Genomic DNA, 25042 nt, shown 5'->3' on the forward strand with positions numbered 1-25042 from the left:
AATGTAACAAAAAGGATTTCACATTTACTTATTTACCTTAAATATTACTGGACTACCTAGAACTAGGATAATTCTGTTCAGAAAAAAAATATAGGGTAATTTAACTCAAATTTTATCAAGAGTCATTTAAACAGCCTTAAAGAAGAATTTGATAGTTGAGTTCAACGTAAATCTAAATAGTAAATACACACGAAAATCATTTATCAAACAAAATAAATAATCCATCAAAAATAAAAAATAAACTTCAAAAACTTCTCAATTTGCACTATAAAAAAATAAATAAACTGCACAAAATCCTTTTTTTTTCTCTCAAAATTGGAAATTTACCCTAATGCCTAATATCCTAATCCAGGCGTTGCCTAAGGTGCATAAAAAATGGAATATTCTAAAAAGATAGCATATTTGTAACCTGGTGGAATAAATATATTGTATTTATAATTTATTTTCAGTTTTACCGTAATGCCCTTTCCTTCCCTCTTCCCTTCTCACCTGTCGAATCCCAATTATGCCCACGAAAGATTCTAGGATTGAAATTGATGAAGATCTTGGCTTTTCCTTATTTCTGGTTCTGATTGTGATTCCGGAGGTAAGAAATTGGAGGTGGTTCTCACCCAGATCTTCAGCGCCCCTCATCTCATTCTCTCTAAATTGGTGGTCGGTGACGGCGGAGGAAGAGTTCCGGCACGGAGGCGGCAAAGCTCCGGTGGCGTGCTGCTCCGTGTTGGGTAGCAGGGTTACTTTCGTAAATTTCCTTTTTAATTTTTTTCAAGAGGTAACCATTACCGGTTATAACCGGTCAATTTTACTTTTGCATGCTGCAACATCTAGGGTGAAAGTGAAAGATTTTCTTGTTCACGTTTGTCTACGTTGTTGTCTTTGTACGAGGCACATGTTTCTTCCTCTTGTTGGGTCCCACTCACTCTGAAGCTTCCTCTGCCTCGCTCGCAGATCTCAGCCAATATATAACACCAAACCCCATTCACGATCTGCTTCAACCTCTGTCTCTTTCATTCTTCCACAACCACACTCTCTTTCTCCCAGGCAAGTTTCACTTTTCAATTCCCATTCTGCATCTCTATAAGGTGTTCAATCACCTGTTCTCATTATCTATCTCTTTTTTTCTTCTGGGTTTTGATTAAGAACTTAGAAGCATTGCAAAATTACTCAGGTGGTATGTATTTGCTAAAGGGTATCATCAAAATTTGAAATTTGCATTGCTGTTTGTTACACAAGTTCCAACATTGTGCTCACAAAGTTGAATTCTTATGTTTAAATGTTTTATCTCTTGTGTAATTTGTGGGCTTGTTGATTTTTTATTTCCTTGATTATTTGATGAAGCAAAAGTTCTTTTGAGAATTGTTGTCATTTCATTTGCAAGTATGATCATGTGTGTGTTTTGCTTGAAGCTTGATGAAAAGGTTCAAATTTTTGCAGGTTTGGGCCCTTAGCAATAAGCTATAATGGCTGTCGCGAAACCTGGTGTGATTGCTTTGTTTGATGTTGATGGGACTCTTACAGCTCCCAGAAAGGTATTTGTTTCTTCTGGAGCAAATGACGTGTGAAGTTATTTTGTATTTTTATTGCAATCCATATATCAATGCAGTGATATGGTTCTGAATTCTAAATCAGATCTATTTTCTGTATGTTACTTGATGTTTACTCACCAGATCACGCATAATAAATTGCGGTGATCCCTTTGCTGAATAAAACTTGAATATCTGTATTTTTTTCCTTTTGATTGTGTAGTCTTTGGATCACCTCTATTAACTGTTTTTTCACTCAAATGCTAGGTGGCTAATTCAGAGATGCTGGGGTTCATGCAAGAACTGCGGAAGGTGCGTGATCTGGATGTATTTTTGTTTTTTTAACATTACATGCATTTTATTTTTCGAATCCTGATGTCCTTTATCTTCATCTCCCCTACTGTGCTAAACCTGTTCTTGGAGTTCTTTGTTCTTTTTATTTTGCTTGATTTTTCGCGTTGTCTGGCTACAGGTTGTAACAGTTGGAGTTGTTGGGGGGTCTGATCTCATAAAGATATCTGAGCAACTTGGCAGCACAGGTTAGCTATAAGTAGCTCCTTGGTTTCTGATGCTGCAATGTTTAAAACAATTAGGAAGCCACATGTTCACCTTTCTTATTCTTGTTTGTTGTCCAAAATTGGCTGAAGTAGAAGCTGATAATCATTGTTTTACAGTTTTCCTTTACATTCCTTTCTTTCTTCTTCCTTCTCATATTAGATAAGCTATTCATGTGAATTACAAAAGAAAGAAACAAAGAAATAGAAGGAATTATAACCCAATTTGTCTGTTGCAGTTACCCATGACTATGATTATGTATTTTCTGAGAATGGTCTTGTGGCTCATAAGCAAGGAAAGCTCATTGGAACTGAGGTACACCTCAAACTCAATCCATAATAGAAGCAAATTGCCATGATCCAGGGTTTATGTGCTGATCCTTTTGAGTTATTTAAAAGAACACAAGTGGCACTATGTTGTGACTTGTAGCTGAAGCCGGAATTATTAAAAATTCACAAAGCTGAATGCTTTTTATAAAGTTTATAACTGAAATTATAGCCATTAGCAAAATCACTTCTCCCAGTCCACATACATACTCCCTGTTGTTAAGCAAAACTTTTTTTCTCTTATACACTGACAAGTTGTGAGTTGCCCTCTTTTCAGAGTTTGAAGACATTTCTAGGGGACGAAAAGCTCAAGGTAAGACTTAAATTTCCATTCCTATTCAATCCATCTTACATATTTGTAACTGAAGCTACTATGACTAGGTTGTTACCTGCTCAGATATGCTTGACATAACATAACCTAAACAATGGCTAGAAAAATTAAGTTGATCTGTGATTTCATGAAGGGTAAGTGTAGAAGATATGTGAATAAAGGAGATTATACTTTTTTGTTCTGGTATTAAAATTCAATGAAGTTGTGAACATATAAAGAATAAATTTTATTTTAATCAATTCTGTTAATAACAACAGAATGGGGTATTTTTTTGCAGGAATTTATTAACTTTACTCTGCATTACATTGCTGACTTGGATATCCCTATTAAGAGGTTAGTGAGATTCAGAAGTTAATCTCACATTTGTTATTGGAAACTTTTAGTCCTAATCAATATAAGAACATTTTTAGGGGAACATTTATAGAGTTCCGTAGTGGGATGCTGAATGTGTCACCAATTGGGAGAAACTGTAGCCAAGAAGAAAGAGATGAATTTGAGAAGTATGACAAGGTGATGTTTTTTTAGTTTTATCATATTTCCAAGAGCTTTCACTTCCTTTAATTTGAAATGCTGAGAGTATAATTTTATCCTAAAAGTTTGCAATTTAAGTTCTCAGGTTCAAAACATTCGCCCGAAAATGGTTTCTGTACTTCGTGAGAAGTTTGCTCATCTTAACCTGACATTTTCTATTGGAGGACAGATAAGCTTTGACGTAAGTAATGATCTTCATTATGATATGTGACTTTATTGTTGTTCAAGTTATAGGCCAACAGGTCTTACTTTTTATATATTCTCCAAAGGTTTTTCCTCAAGGTTGGGACAAAACATACTGCCTGAGATACCTTGATGCTTTCAATGAAATCCACTTCTTTGGTGACAAAACTTACAAGGTTAGTCCATAAATATATTATGCAGTATATGTTTGGACTTTGGAGCATCAAATCAACATCTTATATTTTTCAACCTCCCTGCATAGGTTTGGTAGATCATTTTGTGTTCTATGGAGTCTTCATTTGCTTGATCCCCTTTTTTCTTTGTTTCAGCTATGTGATATATATTATAAATTTTATGAAAATCATTCAAATGAGGGGTGGCAAAAACTATAGGTAGCAAGTAATTGTCATATTGACTCAGTTTTCTGGACACTGACAAATGACATGAATCCTTTTTATTTCGGATCTTTGAAATTATTCAGCAAAAAAAAAACCTCTTGGACTTTTTCTGTTTATTGAAAACATTTGTAATTTTACTAACCTGCTGGGGCAATATTACCTGCAGAAACATTTTTAATTGTAATAACCTATTGGTCCATCACTTTGCAAAACTTCTTTAATGTTTGTGTGCTTTCACTGCATGATTTCTAGTTTCCATAAGCATTGTATAGGGCTGTAGGCCTAAAGATTGATCAATTTCGCGATTTATTTTTATTTTTATTTTCATGGAGCAGGGTGGGAACGACCATGAAATCTATGAATCTGAACGGACTATTGGCCACACAGGTTAGTTGATTTGCTTTAACTTGAGTAATAGTATATGTAGATAACTGGATTTTGGTTTAAGTGGCACTTGGAAACAATTTGAGTTTGTAAATTTTCCAAGTCAATGTAAGTGAAAAGCTATTATTCTTGTAATCCTTATGATTTATACTGTTGATCTTTTTCAGTTACCAGTCCTGAAGACACTATCAAGCAGTGTAAATCTTTGTTCCTAGAAAGTTAAGAATTTTTCACAGCAACATGTTACTGAGAAGTGGGAACAGAACGGAGCTAGTGTACTCAAATACATGGTTTACAGAAGACCACAGGCTGCAAATATAATTCTTGTTTGTATTTTTATTATAGCACTTCATATTTTGGATTTAATATTAAGTTTATCATTCAGTTAAATGGATCTCGGTTAAAAATTTGAAACTACTCAAAATCATGGTTTACTTAATGATCAAGCCACCAATGCGCCAACAAGTATAAGTGTATGTTTAAAAACTGTGAGTAGCTTTTGAGTTTCAAAATCAATTCGAGGATGCTATAAGTCGGAAGTAGGTATCGTAATGAAAAATCATTATTTTTCAGAAGTTGATTAAAAACAATAAAAATAAAACTATAGAAGGTAAAAGCAAAGCAAAATTAGATACAAATGTATGATAAAAGGGCAATGAAATTAATATGTTGGCTAAAAAGCACTTTTGGCCTCTGATGTTTCAAGTTTGTGCAAATTCTACCCCTACTCTATTTTTGTCGATGTTTCTACCCCTCATGTTTTCAAACAGTGCACCGTCTACCCTCCGTCAGTCAAACATTAAAAAACTAACGGTATGAGCTGATTTGGTTTTTTTTTAAATATTTTTCTGACCTGCCACGTGGAAATTACAAGTGAAATTGAAAAAAGAGGGCATGGGAGATTCAAACTCAAGACCTGTAAGTAACAAAATATGCATTTAACCATTTCAGTTACATACATAATTGATATATACATCAAGCAAATTTAATTTATATCATTTCCTTAATCATCATCAACTTCATATACTCATTTTCATCTCTCCAATCCATTCAGGAACCTCTCCTGAGGAAGCATGACTGACGGAGGGGTAGACGGTGCACTGTTTGAAAACATGAGGGGTAGAAACGTCGACAAAAATAAAGTAGGGGCAAAATTTGCACAAACTTAAAACATCAAGGGCCAAAAATGCTTTTTAGCCTAATATGTTTATGTCCATCCAGTACTGCTCAGCCTCAGGTGCAAGAACCTTTTGTTTCCATACCAACTTGTGTGTGTCCAAAAGCGTGAATGGCTAACAAGATTTTGCAGCTGCTAAGTTAGTCGATAGAAACTATGTTTGAAAGTCTTTGAATATGTAAAATGTATGTCAAGTAAGTCCCTACAGTAAGATTTAGTCACAACTAAAACATTGATCAAATTAAGATTTAGTAACAACTAAAACATTGGTCAAATTAGTCTAAGTAGGAACGGACTTGACAAATGTTTACACATTTAGAGACTTTCAAATGTCTTCCTTACTTCCAGTCACTAACTTGCCGGTGGAAAACTCTTTTAGAGACCAAGTTGATCATTCACTTGTTTCCAAAACCTCTAATTCAGGCTGAACATATTTGTATCTTTTATTGTTACATAGGAAAATATAGTTCTAAATTTCATGCATTTGAAAGTAATGTTTATGTAATAAGACTCAATGTTATATAGGATTTGCAGCAAAGCGTATCAAATGAATATGAGGAGTTAACCTTAAGAACATTATCTATGAATGGACAAGATTAAATTTTAGCAAACCTAACCAAAATCATGTTTTTACCTCCTGCTCTCACTTGATATACTTCCCTTCACGCCAATGCAAATACCTCAAACAGTTAAGCATACTAATGGTTTTTCTTATAACCAAAGCATGGGAGAAAAACACAAGTTCTATACTTCAAAATACTCGCACTCAAAAACATACTACAAGCCAAAGAAAGAAACTAGACCAGTTATAGTCATTTATTTTTATAAATTTTTCATCAAACCAAACCTTATAATAAAATACCGTGAGCTTTATTTGCATCTGACTAGAGTCTACGCTAACAGCCTAACATTTCAAGTTTAGTACTCTCTAAGTACGCCTAAATATTGATGAGTTAAGAAAAATTTCTGCGTCACGAGACACAAGTATATGGAAGAGGATGTTTTATATCATCTTGATGGCTCATAATGATGTAGATTCTTGCACCAGGTTATTCAAACTTGTGGATCCTCTTTGCAGAGTTAAGAGTATTTTGGAGAAGCATTGCTATGGTCATTGGACCTACTCCTCCAGGCACTGGTGTCACAGCCGAGGCAACTTTTATGGCTTCTTCATAGCAAACATCTCCGATCAATCTATAACCTCGAGTGCTATTTGGATCCTGTTACAAACACTCAAATATGCATTGGTTAAGTAAACACCATTCACATTGAAATTTAAGTATTAACTATGAATTTATTCCTCTAAACATAACCAAGAGAAACCCCTAGCATACTATCAACGAGATCTCGAAAAAAGTAATTCACCTCTACAGGGTTGATTCCAACGTCGATAATGACAGCACCAGGTTTTATCCAGCTTCCCCTAACCATGTGTGGTTGCCCAGCAGCCGAGATGACAATATCTGCTTGTCTTATGATCTCTTCAGGGTTTAGGGTTTTTGAATGGACGACACTGACAGTAGCATCTTCCCTCTAGTCACATAAGAGATATATAAAGAAGTAGAAACATAGATGCAAAAAAGAAAGGAGCAAACAATCACTTTGAAGTAAAACCAAATTTCACTGTTAACTAAAGCCATTGAGATATTACTTGCAGCAAGAGAGCGGCTGGCATTCCTACAATATTGCTCCGACCAATCACGACAGCCCTCGTTCCCTTGATAGAAACACCATATCTGCGGAGTAACTCTATGCATCCCTTTGGTGTACAGGGAACGAACAGGGGTTCTCTATCACGCATTGCAAGACGACCGATATTCAATGGATGAAAACCATCTACATCCTTCTCAATTGTAATAGCATTCAAGATGTTCTGCTCATTCATATGCTGTCACAATGGCAAGGAAAATTAACTAAACTTCCATATGAAAAAAATTAAGTTACTTATATAGTTATAGTCAACGTAACAGTAAACTTAGCTATGAGAACAAGTTATTAATGTATAATACTTTACCCTGAAAAGAAAATAAAGTTAGAGATCTAGAAGCATACAGAAGGTAAAGGTAATTGAACAAGAATGCCATGAACTGAAGGATCTTCATTGTAGCCTGAAATATAATTCAAAACTTCTTCTTCAGTGGAATCTTCTGGCAAAAATGCTTCCAAAGAATTTATTCCAGCAGCTTCACAAGCCTTCTGCTTGTTACGCACATAAGTTGCAGAGTCCTTCCTATCTCCAACGAGGATTACAGCTAACCCTGGAACCACACCAATGGCTTCTTTCATCCTAGAGACTTCAGCTGTTATCTCATCTCTGATTTGCTTTGCCACTAATTTTCCATCAATCACCTTTGCAGAAGCCTCGGTACCCATAGCAGCTGTACATAAAGTCATAAGATAACATAGTTTAGCAAATCCATGTTCAGTCAACAGAACGCAGAGCAAAGAAACATTGGCATGTGCATGAATATGAATTACATATGTGGGCACTGAAAAAATGGGCATAGTTAACTCAAGAACCTACGATATAAAGTTACAAGTAAATGAAGTAATGACAATAATTCACTATTGATTAAAAGAAGAAATGAACCTCTCAAGAATCAAATACCTTCTACAATCTAATATCGTAATCCAACCTAGTAACAACTAATAAAGCCTCAAATTCTTCAATAAACAAACCATCACCTTAAATTTAATATGCAGAAAATTTAGACAAAAGACATCTTACAAAGACACAGGTGTGTCAGGGTTTTAAACTGTGGTTGCAGTTTTGTCGCGGATTTGCAGACTAACATGGGTGGTGCGGCCACAATTTTGGTCGTGATGACATTGTGGGACTCAAAAACACTTTAACTTCGCGGCCGCATTTGCAGTTTAAAACCCTGATAGGTGCAGTGTCACAAAACACACCCCGGAACCACATAGTTCATATGCATCTAAAAAGCCATATAACAACACCCAAATGCACAAACTAAAAATTATCAACATGAGAGTAAATCCAGCAGAATGTATGCACTAGTTGATCAATCCTAGAGTATTAAAGATGGGCAGAAAAAATGACTCAGCAGTGGGTTTTGCAGTTAATGGTAAAATTGTAACACCCCAAATAACAAAAGAGCCACTTTTCACAAGACCCACAACAAAAAGATCCTTTTTTTTTTCATGCCCAACAGTTCTAGTTCAAAAAGAACAAAACCCATAAAACCCCAGAAGCTAAAAACTGCATTAACAGAGTAAAAGCAGAAGAAAGTTGAGAACTTTATACCAACGGCGGCAACACGGGATGACTGAGAAGGAGCAGAGTGAAGGGCCAAGAAGCGGAGGGAGGTGGGAGCCACTCTGATGGGGTGGCGGCGGAGGGCGGCGGCGGCGGTGGAAGAAAAAGGAGAAAGGTGGCAATTGGTGAAGAAGAGAGTAGAAGCCATTGGAACGTTGTGGTTTGTTGGTTCAATCAATGTACTCTTCTCCCTGCTTTGCACAAGAACAAGAACAAGAAGAAAATAATGGTGTTATGTTACTGGAAGGAACTAGTGTGGCTCTTTTCTTTTATTCTCAGAGAACATATTCTTGGGTTTAATGGTAAAATTAGTTATTGATTTTATAAGTGAATTTGATTTTAGTTTATTGATAGAAAAATGATGTTTAGTATGGTTTATTTTTATAAGGCTTAATTGTTAAATTAGTCTCTGTTTTTTAGTGGCTTTTAATTTTAGTCCCATCTCGGGAAAAACTTCTCAATATCTCCCTGATTTTACAAGCTTAATATCTCCTAGGAAAAATTGGTGTTATACTTATTCGTTAAAATGATTGTATTATACTAGTTTATGACCCGTGCCTTGCACGGGGGAATTTAATTTTGAATGTAAGTTTAAAATTTGTTGAACAAATATTGATTAATTTTATTGAGTAATCATAGTGACGTGGTTTGATTTTGTTGTATTTCTGCACATTTATTTTTGTTTATTTTTTATTGAAGCATAAAGTTTTTTGAGAAAACAAATAGATCATTGTTGGCGTAATTGTTGCTGCAAAGCAAGGTGTTTTAGGGTCAAAAAACGCGTTGTTTATGTAAGTTGTTGTGTAAATGGTAGAATATGTGTTTTATAGATTGAATAAATAAAGATAATTTATAATAGGCATTCATTTGAATTAATGTATCCTTCAATAAAACACATTTATGTGGTTGAATAAATAAAGAAAGATAATTTATAATAGGCATAATTTAGTGGTTGAATGTTATTTATAGATTAAATTGTTGGTGTTTTATATAGAAGTGTTTATTTAGTATGTATGCCAAAAAAATGAAATGTACCTTGATGTACTGTAACTGTTCCTAATAATATGATAACACAACATGTTTGTTATCACTTGTACTTAGAAGTGTGTTCAATTTGTCGACGATTTCATTTAATAAAACACATTTAAAATTTTTCCTGCGAAAAAAAAATCAATAACTTTCCTTTAATTTTTTCTCGATATTTAAACAATCTATTTTTTTCGGCTTATTATGATAAAAACAAACTTAGCTGATATCCGTGATAGTTTCCGACGTGCGTAAGTTTCCCCAAGACATTTGTTTTTATGTTAATATCAATGCTTGTAAGTGATAATGTATGTGAAACAATTGAATTAAGGAATTTTTTTACCAACCAAAAATCATTCATCGAATTCAGGGTTAAGAACATCAAGCACGTTGTCAAACTTCATATCACGCATAGGAACCATATATTCATTATACTGAAATACCCTTGTTCTACTCTGCAAGTGTATCTTGTATCAGTGCCTAAATGCACTCAAACCCCGAAAATTACGTCATACAAAGAAATGTTGAAAGCAGTACACTAAACCTTCAATGATTAATTCGGAAAAACGATTTCAAATGTTAAGTCTACACTTTGTATGAAGTGTTTGACCCTATAAATGAAGAAGGTTCATATCAATATATGCCACTGAAGTAACTAAACTATATTAGGATATTAATAATAACATCAACGGTTTTTGATACTAACTTTTGGATCCACAAGCAATAGATTATAAGACGACGAATGATGCCCTTCCTCGTCATCTTCAAAATACCACACCCTGATGACTCTCACAATTATAGACCAGTCATGAGTTAAAGGGTTGATTTGGTCAAGATGACTGAAGAGAGGATCCATGATGCAAATATTAAAATGAGATGAAAAATCACGTGTGATGCTAATGAGAAGAACGTGTAATGCAAAGCAAAAGAGTATCGATATATATATATATATGTATATATATATGTATATATATACATATACTATTTATCTCAATTTATGATTGCTTGTTTATTTGCTGGCTTAATTTCGAATTTCAAGCAAGTTTGATATTTTTTATATTTAAACTTGTATTTCGAAAAATACAATTAAGACAATATTTTAAGCATAATTATGTCTGTTTATTGCGTTTTTAATATAATGGAGATATTTTTAGGATGCATTGATTAAAGGGTTAAATAATTTCTTCGTCCCTGAACTAAAGCGAGAATTGGTTTCCATCCCTATCCTAAAACTTTGGTGATTTTCTTTTCTTAACTTGATAAACCTGTTGGTTTTCGTCCTTTGGCCATTTTCGTCCCTGAACTATAGCGAGAATTTGGTTTCCATCCCTATACTAAATTTTTTGTGACTTTCATCTCTTAACTTGATAAACATGTTGATTAAAACACTTTTAAGTAAAAAATAATATAATAATTTAAAGTGAGAGTAACATACTGATTTGCACTCCAATAAAGTTTCAATGTGTTTAAACAACTTGATAAACCTGTTCATTAAAACTCTTTTTGTATGAATCTGAAATGAAAAAAATTAATCGTACTTATAATATATACTTCGTAAATACACATTAACCACACCATATTTTCAGATAAAATCATTTTTCTTCAATAAATTAAAAATATTAACCTCACCATATTTTCTAAAAACTGTCAACTATTTACCGTTTTGTATAGAATAGAATCCTATCAATTAATTGTGAAAAAAGAAGAAGAATCCTATCAATTAAAAACAATTTGAACCATATGTGTTTAATGTAGATAATCTCAGATATTTTAATAAATTATAAGCGATATATATTTCAAATTTTATACACACGTTATTTTTTTAAAAGGAGAAATATATATAATATATATATATATAATAAATTTAAATGTTGAGAAACAACCCTTCTCAACCACATGAGTGTAGTAACCTAGTCAACCAAAAGGTTGACAAAACCCCAACATTCAAAATTTAAATTAACGGTTTAAATAAATAATCATCAACATGATAATAATATTTACACATTTGACTTAACATCATATTTTGAATAAGTTGTTGGGATAATCATAAATTATTTATAAATTATGTAAATTCAAACCAAATCCCAACATTCAAAAGGTTTCGACTTTTATTGATAATATTTCATTTATTTTTTAATAAGACCATTTATTTTTTAATACGATTTCAATTTATGCTAATCTTACAAATTATACTAAATTTATTTCTTTCTTATTCCATTATAATTGGCACTCCTGTAGGCTAGCGTTCTTTTCGCTTTCGAGGCATAGCCCTTCCATGTTTATATATATATATATATATATATATATATATATATATATATATGGGGAATGCTAACTTACTCCCACTTGTTTTTTTAGAAGGAGTAAGTTAGCAACCAACACCTTTTCTTTTGGACAAAAAACCCCAACATTCTCCTCTTAAAAGTAGTTTAAATCAAGGGTATTTATGTAGTTTTTTTTATTCAATTCAAAAATTCTATTTTTCTCTCTCGTCATTTACCACTTCTTTCTGTTTCTCTTTCTTCTTCATCTTCCTCGTAATATCTTCTCCTCTACCTCTCAAAGCTTCTCCGGTAATCCTCTCGTTGGATTGAAATCACCTCAAGCATCTTGTTTGTTCGAATTGAAGAGGACGTTCACCAGAATTCGTGTTTCTTGTATCACTCAATTTTAAACAAAAAGCGCCCCAACCATCAATATGTTGGGTTAAAGATGCGATTTTCAACTTTACATACAGAAGCTGTGTTCAAATATATAACATGGAAAAGTATACATCAGAGTTACCATGGGATTTGATGGGGTTAATTTGATGCACCATTTTTGTTTCTTCAGATGCGTAAGGGAGAGCATGGAGAAATTATGAATTGGGAATCAGAGAAAAATTAGGTGGAGAAGAAGAGAGATTGACGAAATTAAATGATGAGAGAGAAAATAAGATTTTAATTTAAAATATTAATATTAAATTACAAATTTAACCTTCATTTGAATTTGGTTTAAAGAAGTGGTGTTGGAGTTTTTGTCCAAATAAAAAAGTGTTGTTTGCTAACTTACTCCTTCATAAAATTAAGTGGGAGTATAAGTTAGCATTCCCCTATATATATATATGTATATATTATATGTAGAAAAAAGGATTATTATATATATGGCAAGTAAAAACAATAAAATAAATATAACAAACTCATTATAACATCAAACACTCTCAATTAGTAAATATGTTATACAACCCCAAACTGGGGGGAAAAGAACAAATAACTATTTTCTTTCTCTTTCTATCACTTCATGATTGTATATTTGGAAGGCCAAATTGTCAAGAAAAGTAAAGGAAAAACCAATGGATCATCATGAACATGTCTGTCATTAAAAATTAAATCATATTAAAAGGGTATCAATTCTCCAATCCCTTAACCAATTCTCACGGCAGTTAAAGTGGAGATTCTATGTGAGGGTGGGCAGATTACACTCTTGGAGTGTAAAGTAGAGCAAATACTCAACCCAATAACTTTTTTTTTACAACTATGGCGTATGTAAGAGAAGCAGCAATGTCTTTCACATCTAGGGATGGCAATGGGTCCAATACCCATTGGGCACCCGCAAAAAATACCCACAATGGGTAGGGTAAAAAGCATTCCAAAAGTTACCCTTCGTTAACATATTTGGTCTCTTTAGTTTTTTCATCCAAAATCTAACAGTTTGAGGGGCTAAAAGTGCAATTAAGTCAACTTCCTCACCACCGTGACCTCCACTTTTGGGCCCTGTTTTCAATTTGGTCCACTTAATTGCACTTTTGATCCCTCAGACCGTTAGATTTTAGATGAAAAATACTAAAGAGACAAAATTTGTTAACGGAGGATAAGTTCGGGGATGTTTTTTGCTAATTTCTTAGTTCGGGGACGATTTTCGTAGAAAGAATAAAAGTAGGGGACCAAAAGTGCAATTAAGCCAATATATTATATACAGAAGTTGATTTAGTACGTAGAAACAAAAATGTAAATGTACCTTGATTAAGTGTCATCTTTGTCATGAGTATGACAACAACATGTTTGATATCGCCAACACTTAGAAATGCGTTCAACTCGTCAATGAATTCATCAAATGAAACACTTTTTTTATTTTTTTTTGCACATACAATAAATAATTGTACTACATTTGTAGTATTTTATCCGTTCATTTTTTTATTTAAATTGAAATATACGAAAAAAAATAGGCTTAAAATGATAAAAAAATTATACCCATCAAATTCAATCTCAATTTTTTTGTTAGTTGTTAGAAATATTAATAAATTAGTCATCCTCAAAGTTCGAACCTAGACCCTTCACCCATTCCCCCCTCCAAACCCTTATATCGCCTAGCTCTTACCACTTGAGCTGTAAATCTTGAAAATTATTCTAAATTTATTCCTTTATTTAAAAAATAATAAGTAATTTGTTCATTTCTACGCAATCACTTTAATTTCGTTATTAGTAATATTCAACTTTAATTTCGTGGGACAATGAATTTTTTTTATATGCAAATGTTAGTTATTAATTGTCAGTAAATTAGTTCATTCACCTAGGTTTGAACCCTGACCCTTCATTCTGCAAATCTCTTCATTTCCATTAACTTACCAAGTGAGCTACCCTCCCCCCCCACCACCACGTGTGATAATGACTGAGCTTGACATTTATTTATAGTCATTACAAAGCATTTACTGATGGGAAACTATTTAAAAAAGGCTTACATATTTTTTTGGTCCCTCGAAATTTAGGGTTCTTTGATTTAGGTCCTCCAATATTTTTTTTCGAAAACACCCCAAATGGAAACTAATACTGAGGTTTTTGCCTCAATCACCTTCCATCCATTATCTACTTAATCATGTAATGGACACCGACGTGACATGATTTAAGAGGGACCTAAACTAAAAAACCATAATTTTAGAGGGACCTAAACTAAAGAACGATGATTTTAGACGGACCTAAACCAAATTTTATCATGGCCTTAGGTCCCTCTAAAATCATGATTTTTTAGTTTTGGTCCCTCTAAATGACGGAAGGTGACAGCAAGGGCAGAAACCTAACTGTTATTTTTCATTTAAGGGTGTTTAGCAATAAAAATATTTTAGAGGGGCCTAAACAAAAAAATCCTGATTTTAGAGGCACCAAAAACATATTTAAGCCTTAAAAAATTATGAAAAATATTCGTCCTCATGAGTGCTTCTTATTGTATAATTAAAACATCAATAATAGTAACTAAATATATGTATGCGTGTATTTTCTAAAATAGTGAATCATTTTTAGTAACAGTTCTGCAGAGTTTATGAAATTAGACATGATATGGGTTGCTTCAGTCGTAAAACTGTTACTTTAACAGATCTACTTGCAGACTTTGTGGTGCCCAGAAACTTTCAGATCAAGGACTTCATTGTATTTCTAAATGCAAGGACCTTGTCTCTCTCAATTTCTTTCAGATCTTAAATACCATGACATAGCAACTTATTTAACCTTGTATATATAACCAAGATAACATAGCAACTTATTATTTAACCATGTATATATAACCAAGATATGGTTGTTTTTCAGTTTGGGTTCTAATCATGACGATCTTAAACACCATGACATAGCAACTTATTTAACCAAGATAACATGCTTCACAGTCATGCTTCCATGATATCACATTTTACAAAACAAAACAATTGTCATTACAAATTTGAGAAAAGATAAAACAACTACATGTTACTATCAAACTTGGCTACATTCTAATATATACAAATAAATAGTAAAAAACTGTCGAACATGTTCTCCATCCGGTCCTATTTTAAATAAAAACGAAAACTGGCAAATACTAACTTAACACTTTATTAAATTAACATTAGTTTTACATAACCTTCCTTGAAGCTCATTGAACTCCAAAATCTTCTTCCACGATGGTGCCATGCTGTCAGCACTAAACACTTGAGAAGGATATTGAGAGCTTCACTGACCCTGAAGTCTCTTGTTCTAATAATCTTCAAGAGAATGACATCAGCTGTCATTGCTGGCGAGGAAAGGAACAATCTACACAGAGGCATGTTGATTGGCTAAAGACTTTTATCTTTTATATCTCATACTTGAAGATAAAGCCTTCATAAATATTGAATCAAGATATACCCATGAAGACATTGTCAATTGGAGATTCTAATGGAGCATTTGAGAATGACAATCAATGTTAGAAAACTTGAAGAGGAAGACAACCACTTGAACCACCTGGAGTTTATATCAGCATCAACCCCTGAAACTTAATCGTAGCCCTCTCATACACTCTACAGAAACAAAAATATTAAGAAAATTAAACCATGTAGTATATGAAGTTACCGTGTTAACCTGCAACTTTATGGTTTTCCCTTGAATGAAAGTTCTTCCAAAGAACTTCCAATGATCTCCAAAAATGAAGCAATTGCTTCGTCACTGTAATTTAGATCATAAGCGGTAAGCACTATGAAACACCATCCAAGGACATATCAAACATATGCATAAATGTACTTGTTAATAAGATAAATGGAAAGATGTTCTATTTGATAGTTTGCACTTGCAGCCCAAGACTCGAAGAAAGGAATCCCAATCAGATCCATATGAAAAAAGAAACAAAAAAAGAAAATTACTCCAGACAATCCAAATGCTAGAAAATCAATGCCATTCCGCAGAATTAATAACACCAGTAAGTTATGCTCAATGTCATCCCCTATCTCTAGTTAGGGTTATAGTACAGAGTCTGATGCATCTTAAGGAAGATGGAGAACAGAAATCAAAAGGGTGCCAAAAAAGCTTTAATCAATTTAGAAGAACACTTTGAATCAGTTTGATCTCCCACTTATTATGCTACATATGCTACCACAAATAATAAAGCTGTGAAATTGCAAGAACGAAATGCAGTGTATATTTACAACCTATAAGGTTAACTTCTCAGATCTCACATGGTCATATCTTTGGAACCAACACAAAACTTGCAAATGCAATATCATATCCAGAGTTAAAATTCAAATGTAAACAGCCAGAGTTCTCAGATCTCACTACATGGTCAAATCTATAAGGCTCATACATTGGCTCACCTTTTTCATTCTCTGCTTTATTTTCTCCTGCTGATAGTTCACTTCCTGTTCACTCTTTAGTTGCTCTCCTGGTGAGTCAAGTAGTAAAGTAATGAGGATTAGAGAAAGGAAAAAGTATCAAAAATTAAAAAACTCCAATACCATCAACTGACGATGCAACAAAAAAAATGTTTCAATTTGTAAAGAGTGATCATGTGCTTTTCGGTTAATACTCTCCCTCCCATAAACCGTGACCCGAGTGCAGGAATCTACAATAACACATCTAACAGGATCAAAAGAAACACGAGAATGAACTGAGTTACCTGAAAGTGGGATGGAAGCTTCTACATGAAAGTATAGTACATGACAGTGCACTTAACATACATGAAAACTCTTTTACTCCCTGCTATTGCGCATAAACAAAGTTCTTCAATTTTCTCCTGATTAATACAAAAGGAAGTTAGCATCAGATTAACAAAACCAAGGAATACCTGAAGCCAATGAATGATTGAGTAATGTTTTGGATTTGAACTCAGTTCAAGAATTACCTTGCGAATGGCATACCACAAAACTAAATCAGATTAATATCAATATGCAAAGAAAGAAGGCACCCTCACTTTGGGGCAAAAAGTGTAATTTTAGACCATCAAAATAGCAGCGACAACAAAGGTAATCTCTGACACTGAATAAAAGAGTCAAGCAATGATCAAGCAACCAAATAAACTTATAAAAAGTGAAAGAGAAAATGCAAATCAGTAAGTTGTGTTATGAAAACAACTCACCAATCCTCCTTGTGATGAGTTGAATGCTAAGGTATGGCAAATACCCAGTACTTTAGTCTCTAGATGATAAATAATATCGCTTGACTGCCAAAATGAGAGATGATTTAAAAAATAAGTTGTTAAAATAAAATAGAAAAAACATACCTCCCCAAATAAATGAACAACAAAACCAAATAACAATACCTTTTCAGCCAATGCATAGAATATGAAAAGTAATAACTAATAACAAAGAAAGAGTTGAAATGATGAACCTTTGTTTAAACTCACTAATTTGAAAGTGTAATAGAAAAAGTAATTATCAAATAGAGAAATTGAATGTTACTCCTGATAAGAAATTTACGGGATTCCCTATTTCAGGGGATAATAAGTTCCAAAAATAGGTAAAAAGAGATGGGCTTGGCGGGTCAAATTTCAAATTCGAATTTGAAACTTTTTTTTTTCAAATTTGGAAGATTGTGGCATTGATCGATTATAAATCTGGATATAATGGCTCTAGAGTGCAGATTTGCATGTTTATCTCTTCTGATATAAAGGCTCATGAGTGCAGATTCTTACTCTTTCAAAAAAAAAAAAAAAACAGTAACAAATGTTTTGGAATAAATAAAAAAACGTTACATAACGTGATTGAAGGAAATAAATTTCCTGATTTGAAATCTGTTCTTGAATTGCAAATAAGGCAGCTAAAATCATTAGGCAACTAATCAACAGATAGCATCGAATAAGAAAATATACAATCACCAATTTTTTTTGAAAAAGGAATAAAAAACAAATCCTGCTTTGAACATACCTGAGATGGCGATGAGGTCAAACTTGCAGCCACGATGAACTTGAGGATTCAGACACAGGAACTGCAGGAGGTCTGTGAAAACAATTCTGAAATTCTTGCACATACTCAGCTGGAAACCGTGTGGGTGGTGATACTATGAAGTACCAAAAACAAACAAATATAAGCATAGCTGTTAAAGTGAATGGAATAAAGAAGATCAACTATCTAATTGAGAGGGGAAAATCCTAGATTTCAACCGATAAAATGGCAAGCATGAAGAAAAAAACAGGAATTAAGCTATCAGAAGACTGATTGTTAGTTCTCCACAAAAGAAAATATTCAAATTTCTAGCACCTGCTGCCTCATCCCGCAAATTTGTTGGACAAAGTCGAACTTGCAGTCGCAGACGAAAAACTACCATGGAATCTGTATCGGCCTGCAAAACCCAGATATCACAAATCAATATCCAGTCAGGAAGAAGACTAAACATCTCAGAATTTCTCCTTCATGCTACATGAAGATCATAAAAGGGTTAGATAAATATTGACTTAGGATTATGCATGGAAAATAAATTTTAAAACGTATTATAAAGTTACCTTCCATTCGTAACTGAGTATTGGAACCCAATACTCGTAATTCAACCATGGGTAATCTTCATTTTCATGCATGGTGGAGAAACAGATTGGATGAACAAACAGGTATCAGAGAAGAAAATCAGAGAAGGAAATAAAGGACATAGGACATGATAACCAATTAAATAGTATTTCATAAATGCATTAACTTAACTGCAAGATTCACTCCTTAATCTATGGAGTCATAATGTTTTTTAAATAAATTTTTGAAAAAAAGTAAAAGAAACATAAAAGTCAAACCACTATTTAATTTCTCCTAATTGTTTTTACACAAAACCTTTTAGACTTTCAGTTTTGGGACTTGAGAAGGGTAAATTAACAGGGGAAGTTTCATAAAAAAGTGCAGAATTTACCTGTATAAAAATGAAGTTTCACCTCTGAATCGGTTTGGTCCAGCCGCGAGATTTCCTGACTGCTCTAATGAAAGTTTTTTGCTGCAAATATCAGAGTCTTTCAGAAATACCAACATGACTAAATCACTCGGAAATTTTATAAGCTTTCTATTTATTTGACACTGATCTTAACCCTTACCGAACAAACATAAAATGACATGTGGCGGAATACATTATATTGCAGGTACTATATTACAGTTAATCAGTTCTTAATAGACACTAAGAAACTTCAGAAATGTGGTATAGAATTGAAGTCCAGTGCTGTTTTATGAGAAGATATCCATTTTCCCCTTTACCTTTTTTAAATTACGATACTCAACAATCAGCTCTGACTTAAAAGAAAGTGATTTTTGATTCTACTGAATTATATACTAATACCAGTCACCAATAATGTAATTGATGGAAATAAATCAAAAGCAGGCAAAACCGTTCCAATGTTCCAAAGCCCCAAAATTCAACAGAAGGGTAGTTCAAAAATTGAAACTAATGTGAAGAAACAAACACTAAAAAATCATCCTCAACCAAGAGATACAAAATTGGAATTGAAATTAGGTAAATTAGGGAAGGGTGTGAATTTGAAAACCTCAGAATCCAAAGCCTCGCTGGGTCCAACATTTTCACGTTCTGCATACGAAAACACAAACAAAACAAAAAATTGTTAGTGATTGCTGCAAACTGAGAAGTAAAGGAGAAAATGCCTTGTACGGGACTTTGGACTGAGAAGAAATTAAAAGGCTTGCTTTTATTCGTACCTGAGAATTAGAGCTCCTAATCACATCCTGGATAAGACGAAATGGGTGTCATTTCGGGCAAGAATATAAAATCGTGATAAAAAACCATCAAAACAAACAGGAAAAAAAGTAGTTTCGTTTCACATAAACAAAATTGAAGACAAATAACCTTGAAATGAAGCGGATGAAGTGCGATTAGAGGTTAGAACCCTAAGAAATTGAAGAGCGATCAGAATAAAAAAACCGCATACACCAAAACATGATAAATTCCATGGAAGGGAGGCGATGAGAGATGGCAGACAGGGGCGGCGGCGGCCTGAGAGAAGGACGGAGAACGCGTTTTGATAATAGGAATGAAAGGGAAAGCGGTTTGAAAAACTGAAACGCAAAGACGGAGAAAAAGTGAGAGTAGGGGAAAACGCATTTTGATAATAATTGCCATTAAAGAGATATCAGAGTAGGTTAAGAAGAAAGGTGTAGGATAATAGGAATGAAGGAATGCATGTCATGTAGGATTTTTTCATGTATTAACCAATCAGGAGCTGCCATGCAGGCGATGACTGGACTGAGATCTTTTCCTGAATGTATATACTATGGATATTTTTGTTTTTTTTAAATAATTGGCTATATTAATTGTCATTTATACACTTTTTTATGGCTACCTGACTTCATTATTAAGGGTACTATTGAAATTTTACGTATGTATACGGGGTGGGGAGGTCATCATCACCCCATCCCTAAATTTGTCTTGGGAGAATTTTTACCCTCATTCCTATTCCCACCGAAAAAAATCCCCATGATCGGAGCCCTATTAAAGCTTCGTTTGGTAGAGTATAGAGAGATAGAGAAGAGAGAGTAGAGAAGAGAGAAATATGTGAGAAATAGAGTAGATTCACTTTGGTATGATAAAAAGAGAAGAGAGATAGAAGAGAAAGAATGAGGTGGAGGAGAGAGAAAAAATAATTTTTATTGTGTCAAAACATTTCTGGCGGTTGTTTACTATTTCCTGACAACTTGTAACCGCTGGAAATGTTATAATATGAATAAATGCAACAGCTCTCCTCTCTCTCCCCATTTCTCTTCATTTTGGGGAGACCCAAAAACCCACCTTCTCACCTCTCTCTCTCCCCCTCTCTCCCCTTACCAAACAATGGTGCTTCTTCTTTCTCTTCTCTAACTCTCTCCAACCTATCTCTCTCTTCACAAACTCACATCTACCAAACAAAGCATTGGGCAATTCCACAAGGATCCTCGTATGCGGGTGGAAATTAAATTATCATCCTAAAAGAAATGATTTACAACAGCAGTGCATTATTATATGACGTGTCATGCACGAAATGCAAACGCATAAGTGCCACAAATTGCGAAAACCCAACTCGCAATTTCTGGCGGTTTTAACACTACAAGCGGGTTATAACCGCCACAAATTGACTTCGTGCATTACACGAGAAATCTGTCTCGTGCACTATGGCATTTTCCTTAAAAAATATTATTAATACTAAAAAAACCTGATTGGCTCGATGCGTGCGTGATGGGAGGGATTGGTGGAAAAGTAAGTAAGAGAATCTCAACGGATTGAAAAGTAAATCACGTAAAATTTGAAAGGAAAAAAAAATCAGATTTTGAAAAATAGTAGATATATATTAGCAAACTCATCCATCCGTGAAAGCAAGAGATATATAAAAAAAGGAAAAATAAAAATCATAATTATAGGAATTATTTGATTTGATTTATCCTTTCAAATAAGAATACTTTATTGAATTTAAAGAATTACCATGAAAATAGCATTTCATGGCCAAATACAGACCAACGCACTACAATGGATGGCACAAAACAAGGATCAAAATACTGGCTTCCTATGAAAATCTTCACGTGGTATTCGGCTATATCCGGAATGATCACACGAAATAATCACAGTTTCTGCTTTCCTCCACCGGTGCATGAATACCCAAACGAAGGATCAGGGAAGAAAGTCAGGCCAACACAAGTTCAACAAATGAAGTTTACACACAATTAATGACCAAGCTAATAGAAAATGAGGTTAAGGATTATACAATATCCAATCTTTCTCTTCACTATCTTTACTTCTTCATTATCCAGCAACCAGGGATGCTTTTTGAAATATTATCACAAATGGCCAAACAAAGCAATAAGTCTGAAATGAAGCTTTCGTCATACTTGCAGCATAAGGAAAATGTGAACACTTGGCTACCTTGTGAACAGATCGAAGTTGGTCAATACTGGATGAGCTGTCTTCTTAAATGTTGAGTTAAATAACTAAAGTATGATACATTAGGTTTGTCCAGTGTTCTTCTTTTTGAAGGCTGGATGTATGCTTGCAGCATTGTATGAATCTAACTTGTCAATTTTGGCAATGCAGTCTTTCATCCTATTCAAAACAATTGGCATAGCAGAGCAATTGCTTGAGATCTTATCATCTAGTAACTTCAGTTTCTTAGCAGTTTCTGGATCTTCTGGTGCAGATGAACTTTCCTCTCTAGAAATGTTTTGTTCTGATGCACCTGTACAATATAAATCAGGTCACCACCGAGGCGTTAAATACAACACAACAACAACCACCACAAAAGCTTTTCTAAAAAAACTGGTAAAAAAACTAAAATGCATTGCATCTTGAAAGAGTTAAATAAGTACAAGTCTTAACCACCTAATGGCACAAAGTATCCACTCACATCCTGACTGACATTGCTAATACTATTTTACATCAGTTTTGATGAGATTCACAGTAATGACATACAATACACATAGGAAAACAAATGCTAGCACTTAGCTCAAGAAATCAAAGGTAGGAGGAAAGATGAAAATGACACCAGCCATCAAGGGGATACAAAAGAAGCTTTACGTACAACTTAATAACATATAATCAGTCAACTTTCTAAATATTTGAAAAACAATACTTGTTTTGTCCACAAGAATCAAAATGAACTTGGAACTTTGAAATAAGCTTGAACCATCGCTATAGTAAATATTAACCAATGGTGTCTAAAAGCAAATTTTAGTTTAAAAGTTAGCAGATTTTCTTGTTCAGTTCTAAGCAAATTATAGCATATTAAAACCCCCTGTAAACAAAGAAGCTAAGTTCCTATACGTCACTGTGATTTTCTCATTTTCACATCACAGAATAAAAGCTTTACCAGCATGCAGATCACCAAAAGCAGCAAAGTATTTGGGTTTTCTTCTCTACATAGCCTATCCTGCATTTTCGTTTTTATATTCTTCTGACTGAATGGTGAATTCAATCTAATCAAATGTGCTATACTTTTCACGCATCTACACACAGCATTGTATATGGATTACCTACTCAAAGAAACTACAGACAATAATTAGATTTCACTAATCTGTGCATGACAATATTTGTATTAAAATGACAACAAATATATATAACTTCAAGTAGCAAAACTGTGTTTAAAAGGTCCAAAACTCACAAGATCAATAAAAGGACTGAATTTTTTTTTTTTTTTGCAGGGTGAAGGGTCAGGGTTCGAATCCTGGCGAAGGAACTAATTTACTAACAATTAACAACTAACATTGGCCTATAAAAAAAAATAAAAGGACTGAAATATATTAAAAAAAATGTGAGGCAATCAGAATCAGCTCTAAAGCTAGAACTACTGGAAATCTCAATCAACTGAGAAATACAATGAAGTATCATTGCCCGTAGGAGCAAGTGCACCAAAACCCAGATTTAAGCCATCCCAAACAGCACCGATTTCAACCTAGATTATATGCAACATTCACATAGACACATATCCAACACAAAATGGTTAAATTTCCATAAAATCCACATCCACAGTATCACACAAATAGAACAAACCAAGAACCCAGAACCACACTCATGATCATAAAACAGAAATACATAATCGAGAAAGCAAGTTCAAATGGAAGACACATTCACAAGAAAATCATCTATATTATGCATCACTGTGATTCTCAAATTTTGGATCACCCCATCAAGCCCAAACCCCCAAGTTGTTACCTTTTTCCTATTTTAATGAAATTATACAATTGAACTAAATTAAATTCTCAAATTTGAAGACACCCCATAAAACTCAAAGAAAAAACCCTAGAAAGTAGAAAGGGAGTTTACCCGGGTTGAGTTGTGGAAGAAGGGGTCTGTGGGCATCGAGAACCGAAACGAGAGTGGACTTGAGCTGATCTGGAAGAGTTTCTCGGTATTCCAGAATCTTGTGCGCCATTCCCTTCAAATCAGACTCCAATTTCTCCAACTCCGAGTCTGAATCTTCTTCAGCTTCATGGGTTCTTTCCATTTCGGGAGCCATACAATACAACGATTCCAATGTACGTTTCAGTGTTCAAGTTGAAGAAGAAGAAGGGGGGTTGAGAGATGAAGAAGCCATGAACTGTGGAGGAAAGATGAAGCTTTGGACCAAGGAACAGTGGAAGAAAGGGAAATTCAAATTACATACTGCATTTGAAATTGCATATAAATTTTGGGGGTATTTTTGGAATATAAATGGTTAAGATAGTAATGGGGTGGTGAGAATAGTTTTGCCTAATTCCATTTTCAACAACTTTTTGGCCATTACCAATGACTTTAAATTGCAGGCCTCCACCACGGCCGTGACTATTGCAGTTGACGGCAATTGGAACCCCTTAGTGAGCAGAATGGGGTGTGCTGCGATTGTGAGGGACTCTCGAGGAGCATGGTTGTCTGCAACCTCAGTAAATTACAACACTGGTTCAGCGTTCCTTGCTGAAGTTCTTGCCGTGGAAGTAGGGCTTCGTCATGCTCTTGATATGGGATATAGGGTCATGTCTTGTTTGTCGGATTGTCCGCGGGCAATTCATGCGTTGCAAGAGGGGACCAACATTACCAGCTACTGGAACAGGGAAGAGATATGCCGTGTTCGTGCCCTCCTAGCTAGTCTACAAGATGTCAGTTTACTGCAGGTTGATCCAGCCAAGAATAAAACCGTTGACAAGTTAGCACGGGAAGCTTGTCGGTTAGGG

General features: G+C 34.1%; 3 protein-coding genes and 1 long non-coding RNA gene across 11 annotated transcripts; 1 reads left to right on the forward strand and 3 right to left on the reverse strand.

Moving 5' to 3' along the window:
* Window positions 1–558: 558 nt before the first annotated feature.
* Window positions 559–4696, forward strand: LOC130728228 (phosphomannomutase). The gene is made up of 13 exons (XM_057579616.1): window positions 559–772; window positions 949–1041; window positions 1435–1529; window positions 1791–1835; window positions 1996–2062; window positions 2317–2393; window positions 2682–2717; window positions 3013–3068; window positions 3146–3245; window positions 3352–3447; window positions 3536–3625; window positions 4183–4234; window positions 4399–4696. Exons 3-13 carry the CDS (start codon window positions 1461–1463, stop codon window positions 4452–4454), a joined length of 744 nt encoding a protein of 247 aa, XP_057435599.1. The 5' UTR covers window positions 559–772; window positions 949–1041; window positions 1435–1460; the 3' UTR covers window positions 4455–4696.
* A 1501-nt stretch (window positions 4697–6197) lies between these two features.
* LOC130728227 (bifunctional protein FolD 4, chloroplastic-like) lies at window positions 6198–8939 on the reverse strand. Its single transcript, XM_057579615.1, has 5 exons — window positions 8674–8939; window positions 7461–7786; window positions 7060–7296; window positions 6774–6941; window positions 6198–6628 (listed from the first exon to the last, which is right to left on the reverse strand). The coding sequence occupies exons 1-5, from the start codon at window positions 8831–8833 to the stop codon at window positions 6458–6460; spliced, it is 1062 nt and encodes a 353-aa protein (XP_057435598.1). The 5' UTR covers window positions 8834–8939; the 3' UTR covers window positions 6198–6457.
* Window positions 8940–15311: 6372 nt separating this feature from the next.
* Window positions 15312–20498, reverse strand: LOC130728229 (uncharacterized). Of its 8 annotated transcripts, none has more exons than XR_009015605.1 (12): window positions 20223–20498; window positions 20075–20101; window positions 19906–19946; window positions 19284–19364; window positions 18895–18950; window positions 18653–18734; window positions 18320–18452; window positions 17533–17616; window positions 17074–17432; window positions 16772–16839; window positions 16038–16130; window positions 15312–15954 (listed from the first exon to the last, which is right to left on the reverse strand). It is a non-coding gene; the product is annotated as an uncharacterized LOC130728229 (long non-coding RNA). The 8 variants fall into 8 exon arrangements; XR_009015609.1 differs by having other exon boundaries at window positions 15312–15740; window positions 15834–15954; window positions 17074–17616; XR_009015610.1 differs by having other exon boundaries at window positions 17074–17190; window positions 20223–20497.
* A 1246-nt stretch (window positions 20499–21744) lies between these two features.
* LOC130728230 (uncharacterized) lies at window positions 21745–24506 on the reverse strand. The gene is made up of 2 exons (XM_057579617.1): window positions 24159–24506; window positions 21745–22575 (listed from the first exon to the last, which is right to left on the reverse strand). Exons 1-2 carry the CDS (start codon window positions 24349–24351, stop codon window positions 22346–22348), a joined length of 423 nt encoding a protein of 140 aa, XP_057435600.1. The 5' UTR covers window positions 24352–24506; the 3' UTR covers window positions 21745–22345.
* Window positions 24507–25042: the final 536 nt, after the last annotated feature.

This window comes from Lotus japonicus, chromosome 1 (assembly GCF_012489685.1).
Source record: "Lotus japonicus ecotype B-129 chromosome 1, LjGifu_v1.2".
Classification (NCBI taxonomy): Eukaryota; Viridiplantae; Streptophyta; class Magnoliopsida; order Fabales; family Fabaceae; genus Lotus; species Lotus japonicus.